General features: G+C 41.1%; 1 protein-coding gene across 2 annotated transcripts in view; it reads left to right on the forward strand.

Annotated features, from left to right (window-relative positions):
- Nucleotides 1-1,854: 1,854 nt before the first annotated feature.
- dgkb (diacylglycerol kinase, beta) overlaps nucleotides 1,855-20,463 on the forward strand; it is a gene marked incomplete at both ends in the record, with an annotated part of 72,780 nt that continues 54,171 nt past the window's right edge. The window contains 7 exons of one of the 2 annotated variants that reach the window (XM_084052860.1): nucleotides 1,855-1,924; nucleotides 11,422-11,498; nucleotides 12,101-12,121; nucleotides 14,040-14,187; nucleotides 17,074-17,211; nucleotides 18,877-18,926; nucleotides 19,470-19,544. In XM_084052860.1, the coding sequence (XP_083908986.1) occupies nucleotides 1,855-1,924; nucleotides 11,422-11,498; nucleotides 12,101-12,121; nucleotides 14,040-14,187; nucleotides 17,074-17,211; nucleotides 18,877-18,926; nucleotides 19,470-19,544 (579 nt within the window). The remainder of the gene's footprint in view (nucleotides 1,925-11,421; nucleotides 11,499-12,100; nucleotides 12,122-14,039; nucleotides 14,188-17,073; nucleotides 17,212-18,876; nucleotides 18,927-19,469; nucleotides 19,545-20,463) is intronic. The other variant, XM_084052861.1, reaches the window with a different exon arrangement.

The following is a 20,463-nucleotide window of genomic DNA, read 5'->3' on the forward strand; positions in this document are numbered from 1 at the left end:
CACACGATTGTACAACAAAGTATAAAACAGGGCTTAAGTGGTTATTCAGACTAATCGATTTAGTCAATTGTAAAAAAAGTATGTAATTTTTTTCATATTGATTCGTTGATATAAGAAAAAAACTATCATTTATTTAAAAATATCTTGCTTCTCGATTATTTGATTAACCTACATGACCAAGATTATGTCGGTTAGAGGTTCCAAATATCGGTTTTGATATATTTTTGGTTAATTGCCCAGCCGTAAGTTGATCTTAAGTGGCTCTTCACCCTGTTGCATTTGTTTAGACTTCGATATTCAAGTTGGCCAGCTTGTGTAAGCAAGAGTATTTATAGCCATAGTAACTTTGACAATGTATTCCAGTATGGAAAACACAACATAAGTACAAACAATTAACACTTGTATGCTTTGGACTTGATATATCAGTTCTGTACTGGAAAGATATTTTCCACAGTTCCACTAACAGTATAGTTAAAACACAGGTCCAGAGAAAGAAAAAGGCCCTTTGAAATGTTGCAGTGGATTGTCAGGTGATTGTAAAGTAATTACTGTAAGTACATTTACTCAAGTACTAGGCTATACTTAAGTACAATTCTGAGGTACTTTTACTTCACTCCAGTGTTTCCATTTTTGATACTTCATACTTCTACTCCACTACAACTCAGAACAGAAGCAAATATTGTACGTTTCACTCCACTACAAATTACAATTAATTGACAGCTTTAGTTACTAGCACTTTGCAGATTTAGATTATACTTTGTCTATTTAAAATTGCCGATCAAAATTCCTTCCATTCCTTTGACAAGATCTGGGGACCCTTCTTAAACTACTTGGATGCTGTGTCAATTCAACCTGAAGATGACAACTAAATGAGACTGTTCCCCCTCTCCTAATTAGAGCTTGGTATGTGTTTATCTTGTCAATTTGAACAAAACATTATTATAAAAAAAAAAAGAGAAAAGAAAAAAAAAAGAATAGCAACTACAAGCATGTCTTGTTAAAGTCAGATTAATGTATGCTCAAATCATATTCCGTCATATTACGGTATCACATGCCGGAAAACACAGCTCTACAAGCTATTTCTGTGTTTTTCAATCTTTTTTTTGGCCAGTACCCCCTATCCAATATCCAGGTCCCTTACCGTCCCCCACACCCAATTAAAATGTAAACTTTATTTTTATTTTTATTGTGTTGCTTATATAATTTAGAACACATCTCATCGATTTCCAAATATCAGTGTAACAGGGATGTCAGGGCCTGAAAGCCCTGTGACAGGGCCTGACATCCCTGTCACACAGTGCTGTGAGAGGGGCCTGATGTGACAGGGCCTGACATCCCTGTGACAGGCCTATGACAGGGCCTGACATCACTGTGACAGGGTCTGACATCACTGTGACAGGCCTGTGACAGGGCCTGACATCCTGTGACAGGGCTGTGACAGGGCCGTAACAGGGCCTGACAGCTTTGTGACACGACCTGACATCCCTGTGACAGGGCCTGACATCCCTGACGTACCTGTGACAGGGATGACAAGGCCTCACATCTTTGTCTAGGATGAAATGAAGAAATTGTGCCCCCCCCCCCCCTTTAAAAAATATAGCTTCCAGCGCCCCGAACATCTCTGTTGCTACCCCTGTTGATAAACACTAGGCTATTTTCAGATCAGCTATTATAAATAAGGCTTTACGTGATGGTTAGCTCCTACTCTGGTCAATATCATGTTGAGAGCCATGGTGCAAATAGAGAGTGCCAGAGGCTGGGACAGAGTACTGTATGTGTGTGACTGTGATCTAATGTGTGGTCTGTTGCTGCTCAGGGGATGCGAGGTGTTTGGTGAGAAGAGGAGTGAACACAATGACGAGTCAAGACAAATGGGTCACACTGACCCCAGCCGAATTCTCCCTGCTACAGGAGTACGCTCAATGTAAGTATGAGTGTGTGGGTACATGCGTGTGTCCCTGTCTGTCTGCACCAGTGCTGCATGTCTGCATTTTTCAGCATGTAAATCTTCATTTAGTTGTGAAAGTATACAAAATTGTACACTTTCAGAGTTAAATGAACAGTCCAGATTTAGCTGTATATGCACTCTTCTTTGAAGGACGTTGCGAGCCTCCGTTCCTCCGATATGCTGTCGACATCCAACACGGTCTGTTCTCATCAAACACAATGGGGTGTTACTGTTTTCACACGGTCTAACTAACTAAACCAAGCTGAATTGTTCTGTAACATGTTGACCTAGGTAGCCACGACTTCCTAGTCTCAGGTAGCCAGACAACTATTCCACAATCTCCGAATGCTATATAGAGTCTGGAACTACACCTCCCGAAATCCGAGAGAGGAAGCTGGCACTTCCGTTCACGTAAATATATTTTGAAATATCTTTACATTTAATTTTTAAGTTTCCATTTCTGCTTAGCATGAAGTTATATATGCTTAGATGATTTTGATTTATATTAGGATAAATTTGCTTGACTGTAAAGACGAAACGGAAGTGGGGAGGAGGCTTCACATCCGCTTTATATTTTAATCAGGAAACATTTGAAAATTGTGGGAGGCAACGCAGTCTGGCCATGCGAGACTATCGACTTCCTAAATGCCCCTATAGCCTTAAGCCTGCCTTATACAGTGCCGAAAATGGCCTATCTAGAAGAAGCTCACAACGCGTTGCATCCAAAACGTGTTGTGAGTTTGTATGGCGTGACACCGCCATACAAGTATAAATGATCAGTTCCGTAAGGAACGGAAAATTACATCCTGTTGCCATGGTACTATGTGCCACTATGTAACTTGTGTTACAGTAAGTGAGTCCTTGTCAATATCCGTTTCTCCACCAAGACACTGCAAATCATAGTGTTGCTGTTGTGTGGAAAGCTTGTATGTCTAAAACCGTTCCTTTTCAGGAAATGGAAAAAAGAACCTGTGTTACAATAGATTCAATGTAGTTTATTTAGTCACTAGCTTTTCATTCGTTAAATATTTATAAAACCCCAAAACAGGCTTAACCCCTTACAACCTGCCATCCCTATTTTGGGCATGTCACTATAGGCACGTTGTGAGCTTGTAATGGCTATTTATGCTCCTTTTGCATGACACTGTCATACTACAAAGTAATAAGTATATAATAGGGAATTCATGAATAAAAAAATAAAAAAAAACATGAGAAGATGAAATATGGAGATACAAGGTGTCTGCCTGACAGTGACATTATGTGATGTGATATGTGCCATTACATTCATAGAAAGTGCACGCATCATCATATTTCACGTCACGTTTGTTACGTGTGCAGTGTACATATGTCCTAATTTCATAACCTGGAATAAGTGTTTCCATTATTTTGGCAAAATGTCAGTTTCTGTCAGAATCATTCTTTTGGCAAGTTAAGCCAAATGTATGCTCCATCCTGTGTCACTTACCAAAAAGAACAGATTTTCAACAGTCAGATCACTCCATTAATCAGGGGCTGGTCTGAATACTGGACGCATAGATCCAGTATTCACACATACTGTACAAACGCACAATGATACACAGTTAACACTGACTTTGACTGAAGAGAATATACTGTAACTCTGTCTGCAGAATAACTGCATCCTAACCCAACAAGTCATGGTGTGAAACTTAGTGAAAAATGACCCATTAAAATGATAAAACGTAGAATCTATAATTGCCGATTGTGAGGGCCAGCTCAAGTTGCTCAGGCATTAAATCTAACTGGATCTGTTTGGGCCCTGAATGATTCATTCCGTGCACAATAAATTGTTCCCCTGCTCACCAGACTGTGGTCTTGGATGCTGTAGTTTATGTTATGCTCTGAGATGTTGATGTATTTCATCATTTGAAGCTGTACCAGAGATGGAAAATCTGACTACACGTACTCTTGCCTGTGAGCAGTTGTGATCGTTTTCACTATTGTCGCATTACTTTGGAGGGATTTAAATGTGAAGCAGCCCCATAATGCATCATGTTGTAGGAAAACAATTAGAGAAAATGTGACCATGGATCAGGAAGGAATGAGGTTGTTCTGTTTTTTAATAAGTGTTCTTACACAAAGCTGGGTACATACTGGAGTGCCTTTGTAGAGCACGCTTTTCAGAGCTACACATTTTTTATCTTTGTTTTCGTTTTAACCAGAGGTTCTTTTATTAGATATTCAGGGTGCCAAGTCCAAATCTAAATTATTGATGCTTTTCGTCTCTCGTCTACCACCAAAGTGTTTGCCTTGGCCACGATATTCATGCCTTCAATTGCATTTTGCGTAGCATTGTTTATCGGACTCTGAGGAGTGCACTCTCCCGCAGACACTATAACCATGAGAGACAGGCTGTTTGCCTTTATTGTCTTTTCATGTTGTAAGTGTCGTACTTTGTTGTACTTGTTGACGGCCGGCCAGGGAGATGGATGGATTACACGAGTGGCGGTTTCAGAAGACGAATGAGATTCAAGCTTCTTGTTGTATCCTGATATGAAAGGAACAGGAGGTTCAGAAAGAGGGACAAAGAGAAGGAAAATGGGCAGGAAAGGGTGTGAGGGGGAGAAAATAGAGTGTGTGTGTGTTTGTGTGTGTGTGTGTGACTGTGTGTGTGTGTGTGTGTGCGCGTGTGCGTGCGTGCGTGCATGCGTGCGTGCGTGCGTGCATGAGTGCGTGCGTGCGTGCGTGCGGTAGACAGATTTGGATAATCATGTTTCAATGAGCTCAGGGCGAGTCTTTGTACTCCATTGCAGCTACAGGTTATAAAATATCCCATTATCTGAACCTCAACAATGAGTATCACGTGCCCCCCCCCTCTATCTCTCCCTTCCCTCTCATTAAAGTGAGCAATGCACACTCTCAATAACACTATATTGCCTGTGTGCTCAAAGCCAGGAACCGAAATTCGGACTCAGAGCAATTACAATGTCTCTTCATTAGATGGAATGGCTGGTGTGTTTACACAGTAGAATCCCCAGCGTTAATCTTTCCATTTGTAACTCGAGAGTTAAATGAACACCATGTATTTTCACTGTGTATATACTGTGGCACAGGGGTGCTTTAAATGGGAGCCCTCTACTATACAGTACCTTCCATCTTCCAAGACAGAGCCAATCTACAGCACAGTATAATGTTGGTAGGTACTTTATTCAGCCCCAAGGGGACATGAAGGTGTTATTGTATGGTGAGAATACCCAGAAGCCTACAACCTTAGGCGGCTAGGAGGGAAATCCATGCCTCTGCATTTGATATACCCCCCTCTGGTCATTCATTTAAGTACTGCCGGTCGGGATAATGTTTTATCCCCTGCTTCTGGTCGGACCGAATGCATGCATTTTCTTTTAGGAAATGTAGACTGTCTGATATGTTTGATATTTATGTTTGATAATATCACAATTTGACAATTTGATTTAAAATGTATGCGTACCACATTTGCGAGGGGGGCGGATAAGTCTTCACCAACTCGGGATCTCCTGGATCGCCGTTCCTCCACTCCCTCCTATCCAGCATCAGGGTCCAGAGTGTGTCCACCTGTGGTGTAAAGTAACTAAGTACATTTACTCAAGTACTGTACTTAAGTACAATTTTGAGGTACTTTTACTTTACTGGCGTATTTCCAATTTTCTATATTTTTACTTCTACTCCACTACATCTCAGAGGCAAATATTGTACTTTTACTCCACTACAATTATTTGAAAACTTTAGTTACTAGTTACTTTGTAGGTGTGGAATATTATTACAAAACATACATTAACCACTTCAGCCCTATGCACTTCGGCCATTTGAAAATAGCCGATCTACAAGCTCACAATCGCGACACATTGAAGATTTTTATACATTTTATACATTTGAAAACTTGTACATTTTGATACCAACACTTTTGTACTTTTACTCAAGTACATTTTGAAATCTGGACTTTTACTTAGAGTATTTCTACATTACAGTATTCATACTTTTACTTAAGTAAAAAAAAAAGAGTACTTTTTCCAATACTGGTGTCCGCGTAGGTGGCGTGCCCCCTTCCCCTCCTAGCTGTGTATTGGGCTGGCTCCCACAGTGTCAGTGTCCTCCTCCTCCTCCATGTTGAATGCTATTAGGCCTACTTTTGTTTTCTTGGCAGTGAGCTTGAGGCCAATCTTCCTGCGCTCCGTTTCTACTGCTAGTAGACTTAGGTCCCTTCCTTTCTCCGCTGTGTCCGAGACTAGGGCAATGTCGTCTGCATAGTCTGCATAGTGAGTCTTCCTCGGGACCAGCGTGAAAAACTCAATGTCTCCTCCCTGCCACTGATAATGGGTCTCAGGGCGTGGACCACTGCCATAATAAACAGGAAGGGGGCCAGGGTATTACCCTGTAGGACGCCCCTGAGTCAAACTCTTTAGTCTCACCATCATGAGGCATCTACAGTATTGTTGGCAAAAGATTTAATACAAAATATTCTAAATGTCATAACGTTTAGAACGCGTGCAATGCACTGCGAGCTTGTAGATCTGCTATTTTCACTGATGTGTTAAAGCCCCATCCCACATGTCCCATGTGTAGCTTAAATCCTCAGGCTGGAGTAAATCTCTGAACGCACAGGTTCTCAAGCAAGCAGCACGTTTGCAAGGTAGGAGATAGCTTTATTTATTTCCTGTTAGTCTGGCAGGTCTGTTGTCAAATCAGACACTGACTAAAGACATGCATATGCCTGCATATCAGGTGTGTATGCATGTATTTGATGAGCCTTTAATTGGCGACGTTGCACCCCAATGATCTGAAGACCAGATTTTGATTTTTTTACAAATCAAACACTGTGAGGTGATACATTTCAGAAGCCTACAACACTGTCTTGTCCTGTGATTGCAGTGTAGCACACTCTTTTAACCACTCCTGATGTCCCTATTGTGGGCATATCATTATACTGTAGGTGAAAGTAAAATAAAAAAAATAAAATAAAATGTCAGGATTTCGGAAATTGCAGATTGTTGCATTGTGACTGTTATGACCCTAGGGTCATATATGCAGTACTATAGTGTCCTGTGTGGGGTTGCCCTGTGTGTTTTCCCCCTCATTGGTGTTTGTGAATGATTGGTTAGTGAGTGATTTGAATACCAGCTGGTGTGAATGAGTGAGTGGTGGCTGGTGTCTGGCTGATTAATAGGTGGAGCCTGCTGATGATTGGCTCCTGTGACCAGGCTGGGGACTATAAAGATGGCTGTCCCCAGTTACTCAGATGTCTTCCTTCTAACCAGCCTTCAACCACATCAGTCATTTGTGTTTGATAGTGATTTTAGCTCTGCTAGTGTTTTAGTTGCTAGTTGTAACATGGGTTAGTTTACAGCTTTTAGGTATTGTAGGGGTGGGTGGCCTTTCTTTTGTTTATGTTTATGTGTGAAGTTAGGTAAGAACTATGTATTTCTGTTTGGTACAGGTAAGCATAGGCTTTTGTTTTGAGTTTGATTTGATGTACAAGGGCCCACCCTGAGGTAATTTACCCATGTTTTAGTCTTTGTTTAATAAATCACTGTCCTTTGGACATTTAAACTTGTGTTGACTGGTTGTGTTTGGAGATTGGGAAGGTGGAGTCCATTATGTGTTGCGACCATAGGCTCCCCTAGGCCGGGTCGTAACAGTGACGCATTGTGAGCTTGTAGGCCGGCTATTTTTGCAATTTGTTGTATGGCAAAGTATATTTGTCTTAATTGGTTAAAGGCCCTGAACATTCATACACGTTTTCAGTTACTATTGCTGATTATACCTTTCCTTGAGTCAGGTTGCTCCATGGTGAGTTGCCTTTAGGCATTGACTACGAGGCTAGTCAGCCTGTCAAGCTGCAGTGCAAGCACTGTGCAATTTCAAAATAGATTTTAACTGATAGCCACCCTATCAGTATGCAATTCGGTTTCGGAGTCACTAGAAGCGGGCTTCACACCTCTCTGCACAGGCACTCGCTAGGTGAGGGCACTCGTTCGGCTGATGCTTTTGCTGTGCCTCACAAGCCGCTTCTGAAACATTCAAAAGTGCTGGATTCAAACTTGCATCCACACAGCTGCTCACAAGGAGCATATCTCTGCTGTCGGGCAGAAACCAACTATGTCCAAAATATAAACTTTTCAGGAAATGGGAAAAAAAACTGTTTTTAAAACCACACAATACTGCCTCATCAAAGTTGGTATTGTGACGTTATATATTGTCAGATACTTGCATGTGTCATTAGCCTATATTATTATCATTACTTTACCCTATTCCAGCTCAAGTGGAGTTAGGAGGTTTTGACCAGTGACTGTGGAGAAGGGCTCGGTGCTCAATAGTGGGACAAATTGAATATAAAAATAAAAATACAAGGGCACTTCAAAAGAGACTACCCAAATAAAATACTGGAGCACTCGACTTGGTCTGCACGTGTTTTTAGTTTTTACTCTAGAACACAATTTGAAACGTCAGTCATCCATGCAAATTAAAGATACGTGCAGACCCAGTCGAGTGCTCCAGTATTTTATTTGGCTAGTCTCTTTTGAAGTGCCCTGGTGTTATTCTTTTTATATTCTACTGTACCAGGCAGCTCTGGCGATTGGGTTGGTATCTGATACAGCGTGTTTCTTGACAACTAGTGTGATCTGTTTGGTTGTGCTCGAGCTCATGATCTGATTTGTTGTGCTCAAGGGCGGTGCGCAGCCTGGCAGGCCGAAAGGCAAGTTCACCCTACAAGTCCGGTTGAAGCTGGGTGGAGCTATTCTGACAAATTAATGATGTCACAAAAGCCCATCTGTTAGGGTAGGTGCCGTCACAAAAACATGCAGTAATCCTGGTCTCCATACCCTCCCCTGGTCAGCCGGGGCGCCTGATGGAGGGGAAAGGAACTGGTTGGAATAACGTGTTCCTTCCACGTGCTACGTCCTAACGGGGAAACTCCCCCCTGTCGGGTGATAAGAAGGCTTGTTAGCTCTCATGCATTGAAGGAGGCATGAGCTCGGCTCTGGGCTCTCCCTAGGCTGGCAGAGGGAGTGTAGTGCCCAGGATTACTTAGACAATTGGCACTGGGTGAAAAAGATTGTGTAACAGAGTGGACCTCTGTTACAAATGTTGCACATGTATTTTAACCCTGAGTTGATTTAATTGCACAAAGTATTGGCACTTTAGTAATTTGCACAGCGTATTTTGCACAGCCATTATTTTATTGTTTAATACATTTACTTCCCTGTTTGACTGAGATGGCCACTCAGCCAACGAGTTCCACCTGGGGAGTCAAAGTGTTGACAATCATGATGGGCAAGTGTAATGTGTGTTATAGGTGCAATGGAGACTAGGTGCAATATGGTTGAGGTGCAATATAAGTTTTATTGTTAAGGTCTGATTGAATACCTAACAATTGCCTGTGTGTTTCAGCGTGATTGGGCTGGACCATATTAGGATAGCTGGGGGGGTTATGATGTGCTGGTGTGAATGAAATGATGTTGTAGTGTGAAGAAGGAATTATTGAATAACCTGTAGTTAATAAGACTTGTAATACTTGTGTTTTAAGGCTATTTATACTGTATTCATGTATTTACTCTATGTTTAGTTACTGTAGGTATTTATTATGTTTTAGAAACACCCCTGTCAATGGTGCAGTCTAATGGTTTAGTCCATGCTCATTAGCTCCAGATGGCTATAAAATGCTGCTGTCATTTCACGAGAGGAGAGCTAAGGGTGAGAAGCTAGATCCTACCATGCTTGGGTGTGTCTCCTATGTCTTTGTCATGTTTTTGTGAATAAATACACCTTCGGGTTAAACCCTACTACTAGTGCCTCTGTACTGTTCCAGCCAAAATCGTGCGATAAAAATGATGTAATTCTTTTTTTTGGATACTAACAAAGTAAAAGTAAAAATGTGGATCCATTTGGTTCCATTTGTACACTCTCAGTGTTCCACATCCTTAAGGGGCCTTTTGGAACCCCCTCAAGGAACCATGAGGGTCCCTGGACCCCAATTTGAGACCCACTGGTGTTACTAGTGAGCTGCGACATGGACAATATCAGCACCCTGACTCTGTTAGACTAGCCTCGTTCCCAGCCTTACCCATCTGCGAAGAGAAAAGCCTGGTCACGACCTAATGCAGAGAGTGTCTATAGGGGCGGGACTTTCGTCGTACGTATTTCCACCGGAAACTATATTTTTCAACCAATCACAGCACTTTTTTCATTCACGGAGAATGTAAACAGATTTGTAAAGCGTCAATGTTAATTCCTTGGGCGGTACTTCCATCAAATTCCGGTACTCAACCGGCTAGGTCTTGCCCAGTGTGCTGTTTGACCAGAATGGAACAGAGCTAGCTTGGTTCCAGACCATAGATGCCGCCCACTCTCTGAGTGAGCTCCTCTTGGTCTGGTGTCATAATGTGAGCCTATGGCTTTTCACGGTCAAAGAAAAACCTGTCAAATCAGAGTCGGAGATGGGTGTGGTCTAACGACAAGCCAATCAGCGAATATCTCCTAAAACAAGCTGTGCGATGACGTCAGATGTAGGCGGATCCATGGATCTCTTGTGATTGGTTTAGGGAAATTTGAATCCCCTCCCCCTGGTGATCGCGAACATTGCAGCCAATTTCAGACTGAAGCTCCACGCAGCTTCAGGCTGATAATCAGGCTAGAACAGAGCCTTAATTAGTACCATTGGTAACACCTGTGAATGGCTTTGCAATATGTCTGCTGTGCATAGAGCCTAGGGCATGCCCACACAGCCCTGAGAAGAGATTTATCCAGCCAGAGTAAATGAAAACACCATTAGGAGAGTTCAGGGCATTTAAGGTCAATCAGTGGTGTATGGATTGCTATGATTGACAGTTTTAGGTTAGTGCCTGCCATTTGTTTGTTGACACATTCATTCCAGACATTAACTTCACAGCGCTTCATGTTGTCTCCTTTTAGAGCATGTTGGACTGATTGACACCTGGATGCTCGCTGCTTTAGTGTGCATAAACCGCATTACTACAGATATAGAATGCATAATTAATTAATGCATTTATGAGGTTTTAGTCTTTAACTGAATGTGAAACTTTGTAATGAGGTTGTCAGTTTGTCTATCTGTGTATTCAAGTACAGTACAGTATGTCACTCTGTCTGCAAATGTGTCCACCAGAACAAAAATCTGAAAAAACACACCTGTTTAGTCTGATGATGGTTTGGCAAAAAATGTGACGACTTACATCTGTTCTTATTATTGTTGTGGGTGAATGTACATGTATACTATTATTGTTGATATAAATAACTTACCTCATTGTTCCCATCTGCTCTTCCTTCCCATTGCTTCCAAATAACCCCCACAAAGCATTCTCTGACTTACTACTTACTACAAGCTTTTTACTACTACTACTACTACTATTACTACTACTACACCTTATTTTTAACCATCACCTTTTCATTTTGTTCATGGTTAGTAGAGATCCTTAGCCCAATGAGTGAAATACATGTGACTTCTGCTCAATGTCTTTCCCTAGACTCAACCAAGAAGCTAAAAGATGTGCTACAGGAGTTCCATGGTAATGGAGTACTGGCGAAATACAATCCAGAAGAAGTATGTACTATATCGTATGTTTTTTCAAGGAATTCGATAGGCAGTAATGATTAATCCATTGTCATTCTGGACAAAAACAAGCCAGTGTAAAGATACAACATTTGTGTATTAGTCAGTACAGTAGTTTTTGTTTTTGCACCCACTTTTGTCCAAAAACCCACATTATGCTACAGTTGGCAGTACAACGGTGATAGCCCTCCTCATATCCTTATAACCTTCACTCATGCATACCATAACCACACCAAACCCATGCCTAAACATAACCATGCTAATAGTGCCTAACATTAACTCAATTACAGTAATTAAACCTATGACTAGACTTAACTATACTAAGAATGCCTAACCTTAATAAGCCAAGTATATGTAGATACTGTAGGTCCCTGGGTGACACCCAGGAATCTATTTTTTGCTTTATTCCCGCTTCACCAGTGCGCCACAGCGGGACTCGTTGTGCGCTTGTAGATCTGCTATTTGTGCTGAAATGTTCACAATCAAAGCTAGCATGGGTGTGCTCTTAGGATGAAAGCGGGTATAGGACTTACATTTTTCCCCACATGACACTGTTTGACATCTTTTCCTCTACAATGCTGCCTGATGCATAGAAGCAGGAGCTCCTCAACCAGGTAATGGCTGCCTATTCCTGTCTGCCAGTAATAGCTCAAATATTGTATTTCTTTTTACAGTATTTTACCAAGAGTAATCCCTTTGAGATTCAGAATCTCTTTTACAATGGAGTCCTGGACAAGACAGCCAAATATATCTCTCTGTCACTTAAAATCTCTCGCAGAGCCATGAAACTGACTTCCTTGCGACTTGTTTATTCATGTGAAAAATTAAATAAATGAAATAAATGCTCTGAAATGAGACTGACAGTTCTAGGAGACGTGTTATGAGAGTGTCAACAAGAAATGTGAAGAACTGCTTGAAGGGGAATATTCCCGATTCCCAATGTTTAAAATGTGTATTTTTCCGTGCTATGGAGAAAGTGCTGTTCATAGCCAAAAGGCTCCGTTACATGCAACTCAATGTATACTGTGCGCAAGCTAAAAAATAAAAAATAAAAGCAGAGTATAATAATAAAAAAATCACACCCTGTGTGAAGAGAGTGGTGCCTTTGATGAGCCCCGTATTGACCCCCGTATTGATGTTGTCATCAATGTTTGTTTATTGGACATACATACATACATACGGACGGACACACGGACAAAGTCAGATATAGGAGTGGTTGGCACCACTCAAAAATACAATGAACACATAATTGATTAATGTGAGAAAAACTAAAGGCAACATACCACAGTTAAATGATAGCAACCAAAATATAGGTATATTCCAATAATCTTTTATCTGCTGCTTTTGTGCTCTGTGATTGAGGAATCAGAAGTAGTGATTCCTTTCACTCCCATTGCATGGTGGAAAAGGTCACACAATAATGCAAACAACGTGGATTCTGTCAGTATACATTGGGCCTATATAAGAAAACAAGTCCTGTATACAGTACATTATTTATTTATGTTTGCCTATTTTGTGTACTGGTGGCAGCAGGATCACTCACATTACACCAACATTGGTGACCTATCGATTTTGTTGTGCTAGACTCTGCTAGACTCTAGCACAACAAAAGTTCTCTAGAAATAAGAAAAATCTATGTGTGCATCTGTAGTTCAGTTATCTGAAGAAACAAACTCGCCCAGTATGAAGTCGGTCGGATTGGTGTTTGTACGGAAGCGCTGATCTGATCGATATTCCCATATATAGGCATACACTTTACTGTACATGGATCTGGTTGTCCAAATGCGCCAATGTCCATATATGGGCATAAAAAGGACAAGGACAGACAGAGATCTCCATATATGAGCATAAAAAGGACACAGGCAGTCACAAAGATACAGAGATCTCCATACAGTCTATGGGCATGAAAGGGACACAGATAGACAGACAGACAGACGGTACGACGGGTACTCTGACAACGGGTATCACATAACTGGATGGGGTATGCATTCCCAACTAGCTTCGCTCCCGACATTGCATCGTTCCCGACTCCCGAGTAACATGAGTACAGCCATTTTGCTGTTTTTATATGGTCAGAATCTACTTTGTGATTGTTTATGTGCTAAACTGTGATTTTGCCACCTGGTTGGCCATTCAATGAGAGTAAATGGAATAACTATGCTCTGTTTTTTGCTCACAGAGCACAGAAAGAAATTGAAAAGTGTGCTCCAAGCAGTTTGGAATATGGAATGGAAAATACAAAAGCTGAGATCATGTCATGTCATACCTAATTTTAGTGATAGTCTCATGTTTTTGAAACAAACAGTGACATTTGTAGTCTCTAAGGTGGACTTATAACATGAAAGTTTGAATAAACATAAATAGGACATCGGTTGATTATTCCAAAATGTACAAAACTCTTCAGCCGTGTAAAATGTAATGTAAAGTATTAAGGTAAAACATGCAAAAACACCAGTAGGGTTCTTTAAGGCTATGATTGTTATATGGAACAGAGTCTCGGTATAAACAAGCATGTGTTCTGTCTTGCTTCAGGACATTGACTTTGATGGCTTCAAGGTCTTTATGCAGACATTTTTGGAGAGCGAGCTCCCTGAGGAGTTCTGTCAGCATCTCTTCTTGTCGTTTAGCAACAAGGGGCCCAAACCCAGCCCCTCATCATCAGACAAATCCAGAGTCTCTGGTAAGTAAGTATTGTAATGTGTAGATATAGATGTTACTTTATTGTAGTTCTGCTTAGACCAGGTGCATAACAATAGCAGACATGGTACAATAGCTCAATGAGAATAGCATGCTTAAACTGCAGTTGTCTGACGTCTGCAGTGTTCACGGCCAGTGGTGAGGACGACGGAAGCCATCTTGGTTGACGGTGATCCCTCTCTTCCACCTTGACCTCTATAACACTCCTTTTAGATGCCCTACAGTCTCTAACATTAGTGCTTATCTCGCTGCAAGAACCTATTAATTCCCTCAGCTTTCACTTATCATCCATCAACCAATTGCCCAAGAGGGACAAATAAAAAGGTGATGTTGAATATAAAACCTGTCCCACAAAATAAAGCATCTCTAGACAGACATCTATGCTGGGTTCAAGAACCCGGAGTAGTACTTTAGCCATAACTTCACATCGATATACACTATCACAGAGAAAAGCAGTTTTTAGACTTGGAAAAATATGATCGGCTGTGGGTGATTTTAACTTGCAGGTTCTCAAAAACAGGACAGTAAAGAATATTGATGTAATCTGAGAATTGGTATCCTGAGAAGGAATCCATTGCATTTGTGGACATACTATGGAAAATAGTGCTATTACAAAAGGCCAGATTTGGAAATTGATTGTTGAAAACTCTAAGCCATGATAAAGACACAAAATCTTGGATTATGAAAGGGCAACGTGTGCCCTTTTCAATTCATAGTTATAAACTATGAATTGGACTTAAGTCCTTATATGATGTAGGGCAGGGTTCCCCAATAGGCGGCCCGCGGGCCATTTGCGGCCTGCGAGAGGCCTTTAAAAAAAGAAAATGATATCTGTATTACTGTTCAAGCAGACTGTAACAAACACATCTGTAAGTAACTTGTTGATTCTGGACTTATTTTTATTTCCAGTATGTACAACTGGCTGCTGTTAATCTGTATTACTTTTCAAGCAGACTGTAACAACCAAATATTTTAAGTAAATGGTTGGTTATCAACTTATTTTGTTTCCAGAGTGCATTTTTTCCTTGTGTGACCCTCAACACAGGATTTAAGAATCCCAGGCCTAAAATAACACACGTCAAATTAGCTAGATTAAAAAAGAAATGAAAAAAAAAAAACTCAAAATTTAGCGCACGATTTCGGCACAATGCCCCTCGGCTTGGTACCCTAGACATAATTTGGCCCTTGTGGAAAACTAATTGGGGAACCCTGATGTAGAGCAACCTAAAAAAATATTGCAGTCACCTTTTGTAGGACTCAGACCAACCCTGGAAACAGAATTATTATCCAGCTTTGTAACACAAATTCAAAATATTGTATCTACTCCTCAAATACATAATCAACACAGAGGTGAATACCTGTGTTACAGACACACACCAGCTCTCCCCCAAAATGCACTCAGTTAATGTTATATGGGGACGGATGGTGAGTGACCAGGTCCATGTGATGGAAATCTTACCCGAGGATAATTGTGTGTAGAGTGGTATTGATTCATGCAAACACAAGCACAAACCTGAACCTGCTTCAAATACCCTCACAAGCTCTGGCTGAATTACAAGCTTTTTGGTTGTAAAGCTACATTGGACACCGGTTCTCAATGTGAGGTCCAGGGACCCCCAGGTTTTTTTTTGTGGGTTCCAGGGGGTCCCCAGCTAAATGATAGTTGGAAGCCGAATGGACGCTCATGGGTGTGTAACTCAGAGAATGGACAAAAGGGTCCATTTGGTTCCAGTTACATCAACAATGCTTTTACAGAGCAGATTGGGGTCCCAGAGGAAAAAAAAATTGTGGTCCGGTGGGCAAGCTGGGGGTCCTTGGATTTGAAAAAGATGATAATCACTGACAGGGAATTATTAACCCATTAAAACCTGGAAGGAATCGTTGTCATTTTAGATTTTAGCGTTGACTATTAAAAAATAGCAGATATACAAGCCTGTACATCTGCTATTTTGGAACATTTTTGAAAAAACTTGAAAGTGTGGGAACTACTGATTTAGAAGGCATTTGCAGAATCGGCCTCAGGTCTTAATGGGTTAATCATGCTCACTAGCAGCTATTCTGGATTGATACTAGAGTGGTGGGAACTGTGAGAGGATGTGAAGCTTCTATTGCCAACATAGTGTAAGCATGATCACCCCGCTAATCACTTTGATTGAGTTTAATGGTCATACTGTAGATGAGCTTGTGATGTGTAATCAAACCATCTGTTGTTTGTCTCTTTTACCCCACATGAACATTTTGGGTTATGCACATTATGCTGATTAATTGTCATTGATCTTTGTTAACTGTAAGCCCAAGCACCACCCCAAGTTGCCCCGGTTGTTTATCTCAGTGCAATGTTACTCTGAGAGTGTTGTATTCTGTTATATTCCATTCTGTTCTAAGTACAGTACAGTATACTACTCATTACAATACCTTCGTATTGTATTTTGGATTAACCCTAACATACAATAGTTTAAAAGATTGTGTGCACAACTAGGTTACAAAAGGAGTACAGTATACAGACTTCAGTTATGCTTATGAGCTGATGGAATGCTAACTTATAGTATGCCCTCAACATCTCCACTAAATATACACAATATGTAAAAGCATGCTCAGTGTCAAGCTAAAAAAATAACTCACTGCAGAAGGGTGAAAACTCATCTTCTCACCAAACAACAGGTCAGAGGTTAAAGGAGATTGATTATACTACTGTATTTTTCACTGTACATAGCACATGTTGATTTTCAGTGATCTACAGGGAGAACAGGCCTCTGTCACTAACTACTAATTGATTGTAATAATTGATTGAGTGTATAATTAATATTAGGCATTCTATTGCACTGGATCATTAACATTGGACCTTTCATCCTGACCTCTCCCCCTGCAGGGAAGAAGCTTATCAAAGGCAATTCGACCCCTCTGAAGGTGCCCACTCTACCCAAACCCCTAGCCTTGGTGCAGCTGAAGGATATTGTTTGTTACCTCTCTCTGCTGGAGGGAGGGAGACCTGAGGACAAGCTGGAGTGTGCGTATTTTGTGACACAACCTTCTTGTTCTTTCGCCCACCTCCCCTCTCTCTCTCCCCCTCTCTCTCTCTCCCTCTCTCTCTCTCTCTCTCTGTCTCTGTCTCTCTTGCTCTCTCTCTCTCCCTCGCTTTCTCTTGCTTGCTCTCTCTCTCTCTCTCTCTCTCTCTCGCTCTCTCTCTCTCTCTCAGTGGAAATAAGTTGTTAATGTTATCCTTGATCGTTTTTATATCTGTCCTTGAGAATGTCTCCAGATGTCTCGTATATTCTTTAAGGATTACTCAGTGAATTCCAACACAGCACCCTCTCTCCCTCTCTCTCCCATTCCTTGTTATCTTGGTCTCTCTCTCCCTCCAACTCTACCTCTCTCTTGTTCCCTAGGCTAATGACTATTTAGATTTTTTTTCTTTTTTATATTTACGTTTACAGTATACTGATGTGCTTAATAGAACACAGTTGCAACCTATTTCTCTTTATTCCATTCATCACATCATTTATTCATGAAGCGACATTGGTTAATTGGACATCAGACTTTTAATGTGTTGCTATAATTCCCCTTCACCTGTTGAATTATTGAGAAGCAGAGCGTTCATTAAGAACAGGACTATAAATAATTCAGCTAATGCTGCCCTACCGTGTATGTCCAACGATATCACTGATTTAACCATTTCCATATATTGCGCAGCGGGCATCCCCTCTCTGCCTCTTCTTGCATCGCCCATAAGGTCTTAGCAATGCTTCTTTTTCTTTCTTTTTTTCCTGGCAGATATCGCCCTCTGCTGATTGACTGTGAAAACTGCCTTGGTTTCACTTGAGTGCATGGGTTTCAGCCAGTGACTGACTAAAGAAATCCCATTAGGAATCTGTTACGTGAAGTACTTTAACAGGCTTTCATGTTTTCCATAATATTGTAGATGCATGGCCACTGACGCAGTGATCAGAAATTCAGTTCAAGCTCTATACTGCAAAGACCCCTTGTCTTCCTCTGTCCACTGTCCCATTCCTGTGGCCACCAACACATCTCAGCTCCATTACTACTCAAGCTGCCACCAGGCACTTATCTCATCATGTCCCCTTTCCTTCACTCCAGAGGGGCCACACTCGCACCCAGGATGATGTCAATTAGCTTCTCATTAGTTTTGATGTCAGCCCGTTATGACATCCCTAGGCATCTCCCACAGACCTTCATATGAGGAGCTGTGCCACACCTGTTCTCCCCATGCTGGGACCAGGTTGTGCTTGTATACAGTCCATGGCCTAGCCATGGACTGTATGGTGCATAGCCATTAGTGTGGAAATGACGGGGATGTTCTCACAGTGCTGTCACATTTTGATTGACGAGTGTTTATGTGTCATTATGTGATAGCCAATCACGACTTTGGTGTGGGAGCTCTCTGTTGCCATGGTGACACTGTTGAGTGTTGGTGATAGGGGGGACAGTTAAAGCTGGATCATTTAGATGCCTGCAAGCATTGTAGAAGCGGACTGCATCATTATTCTGCCAGTGTAATACAATGAGGCATTTGCACGGAAAATGTGTTTGATTTAATGATGAAAGCAGCCATTTCCCCTGTCCATACCACTGATGAATGTTTCCCATTCAAGGATTCTCTTTGCGTCAAAGAGCACAGTGTCGATAGTGTGACATTTTCTTTTTCTCTTCACAGTTATGTTTCGCCTCTACGACACAGATGGAAATGGGTCTTTGGACAGCTCGGTAAACAATGATGCCATTTCATTTTAATCATTGGGAAACTCTTAAAAGTTTCATTTCAGTTACTCTATCCATCTAATAAAATATACGGTATGATTGCACAGTCCTCTTTCAATAGCTTAAGGTCATGAATGTTTTCCACCTATTGGTGAAGGTCTTCAAAATAGCATCAAGTATCACCTTGTATATCTAATTTTGGAAGTGAACCCATATTAGCATAGTCATAAAGCAGAACTGATATTCAGTATCAGTATTAGAGTAGTTCAGAGCACCCCAGAGTGCTTTAGTCTGCCAGTAGACTATAATTGCATGCCCCGCAAAAAAAGGGCAACCACTGTAATTAAACCCTCAACCTCTGAGCACTTCCCTTTGTGCAACAGTTTAGAAATCTTGTTTGTGAAAGAATGACATTTGAAACCTACCATTACATGCTGCGATTTTGTCCATTTAAGCCAAAGACACTCAATAACGACATCACCTTTTAGGCTATAATAGACTGCACAATAAAAACTGTATTTATAATGACAGCTTGTGATTTCACCACAGGAGCTGGAGCACATCATCTCTCAGATGATGCATGTGGCTGAATACCTGGAATGGGACGTAACAGAGCTGAAGCCGGTAAGAAAGAACAACATTTTTCTTAAGTGATAAAATAAATGATATAACAATTTTAATAATAATGAATTATAATAACAGTAACAACATAATATAATAAATACAAATAATGCAAGTCAATAATCAAACCTATCCCAAAATACTCCAAATAAGATTTGCTCGAGTCGCTCTAAATTCAGAGGGTTTAGCCTACTGAGCACTAAGATATAATCTAGTATTTTGAACTCCAGACTTGCAAAATATTTGGTAAATTAGTAAATGAGTAAATTCTGGAGCATGTATTGCACCTGTGCAGATCAATGAGTTCACAACAAGCTTGTTTCAACACCGCAGGGAGATGTTCCCTTTCCCCCCTTTACGTCAATGACTTACTGTAGCTCTGGAACTTATTATGTTTATGGCAGGAAAATGACCCAGAACAGGAAACAGGTATGAAAGCTTCTGGAAACCTGGGACTACAGTGAACAGAGCCGATACCTAAGACAATTAAAAAAAAAGACATGCCATCTCCAGTGTACTTCCCGTATCTGCGTTAAGTAGGTGGCCGCCTTTTTAGAAGACCGGGAGCAGTTTGGAGTCTATTATATCCAATGGAAGAGTGAACGTGAACACAGCCTCTGAACCATTCTTTAGCCCCATGGTCACTGAACTAAATATATTGGACCCAATAGTCACAAGCCGCACAATCTTTCCAAGAGTATTTTCTTTCTTTCTAATTTCTTTTCAGAGAGACAAATCAGGAGAAAATCTACTTTATTATCGACCTTTCTCTATCACAGCAACACACTCTCCAGTTAACATAGGACGTTCGCGAGATCTGTCGTCGCCCACTTAGGAGACCATTTGTAGGATGTGTGTACCATTTCGCCTCTAGTGGCTCCGATTGGGATGGTCTATCTTTCTATATCAACCATCTTTGCCG

The sequence above is a fragment of the Gymnoscopelus microlampas genome (genome assembly GCF_963454915.1).
Source record: "Gymnoscopelus microlampas genome assembly, chromosome: 3".
Classification (NCBI taxonomy): Eukaryota; Metazoa; Chordata; class Actinopteri; order Myctophiformes; family Myctophidae; genus Gymnoscopelus; species Gymnoscopelus microlampas.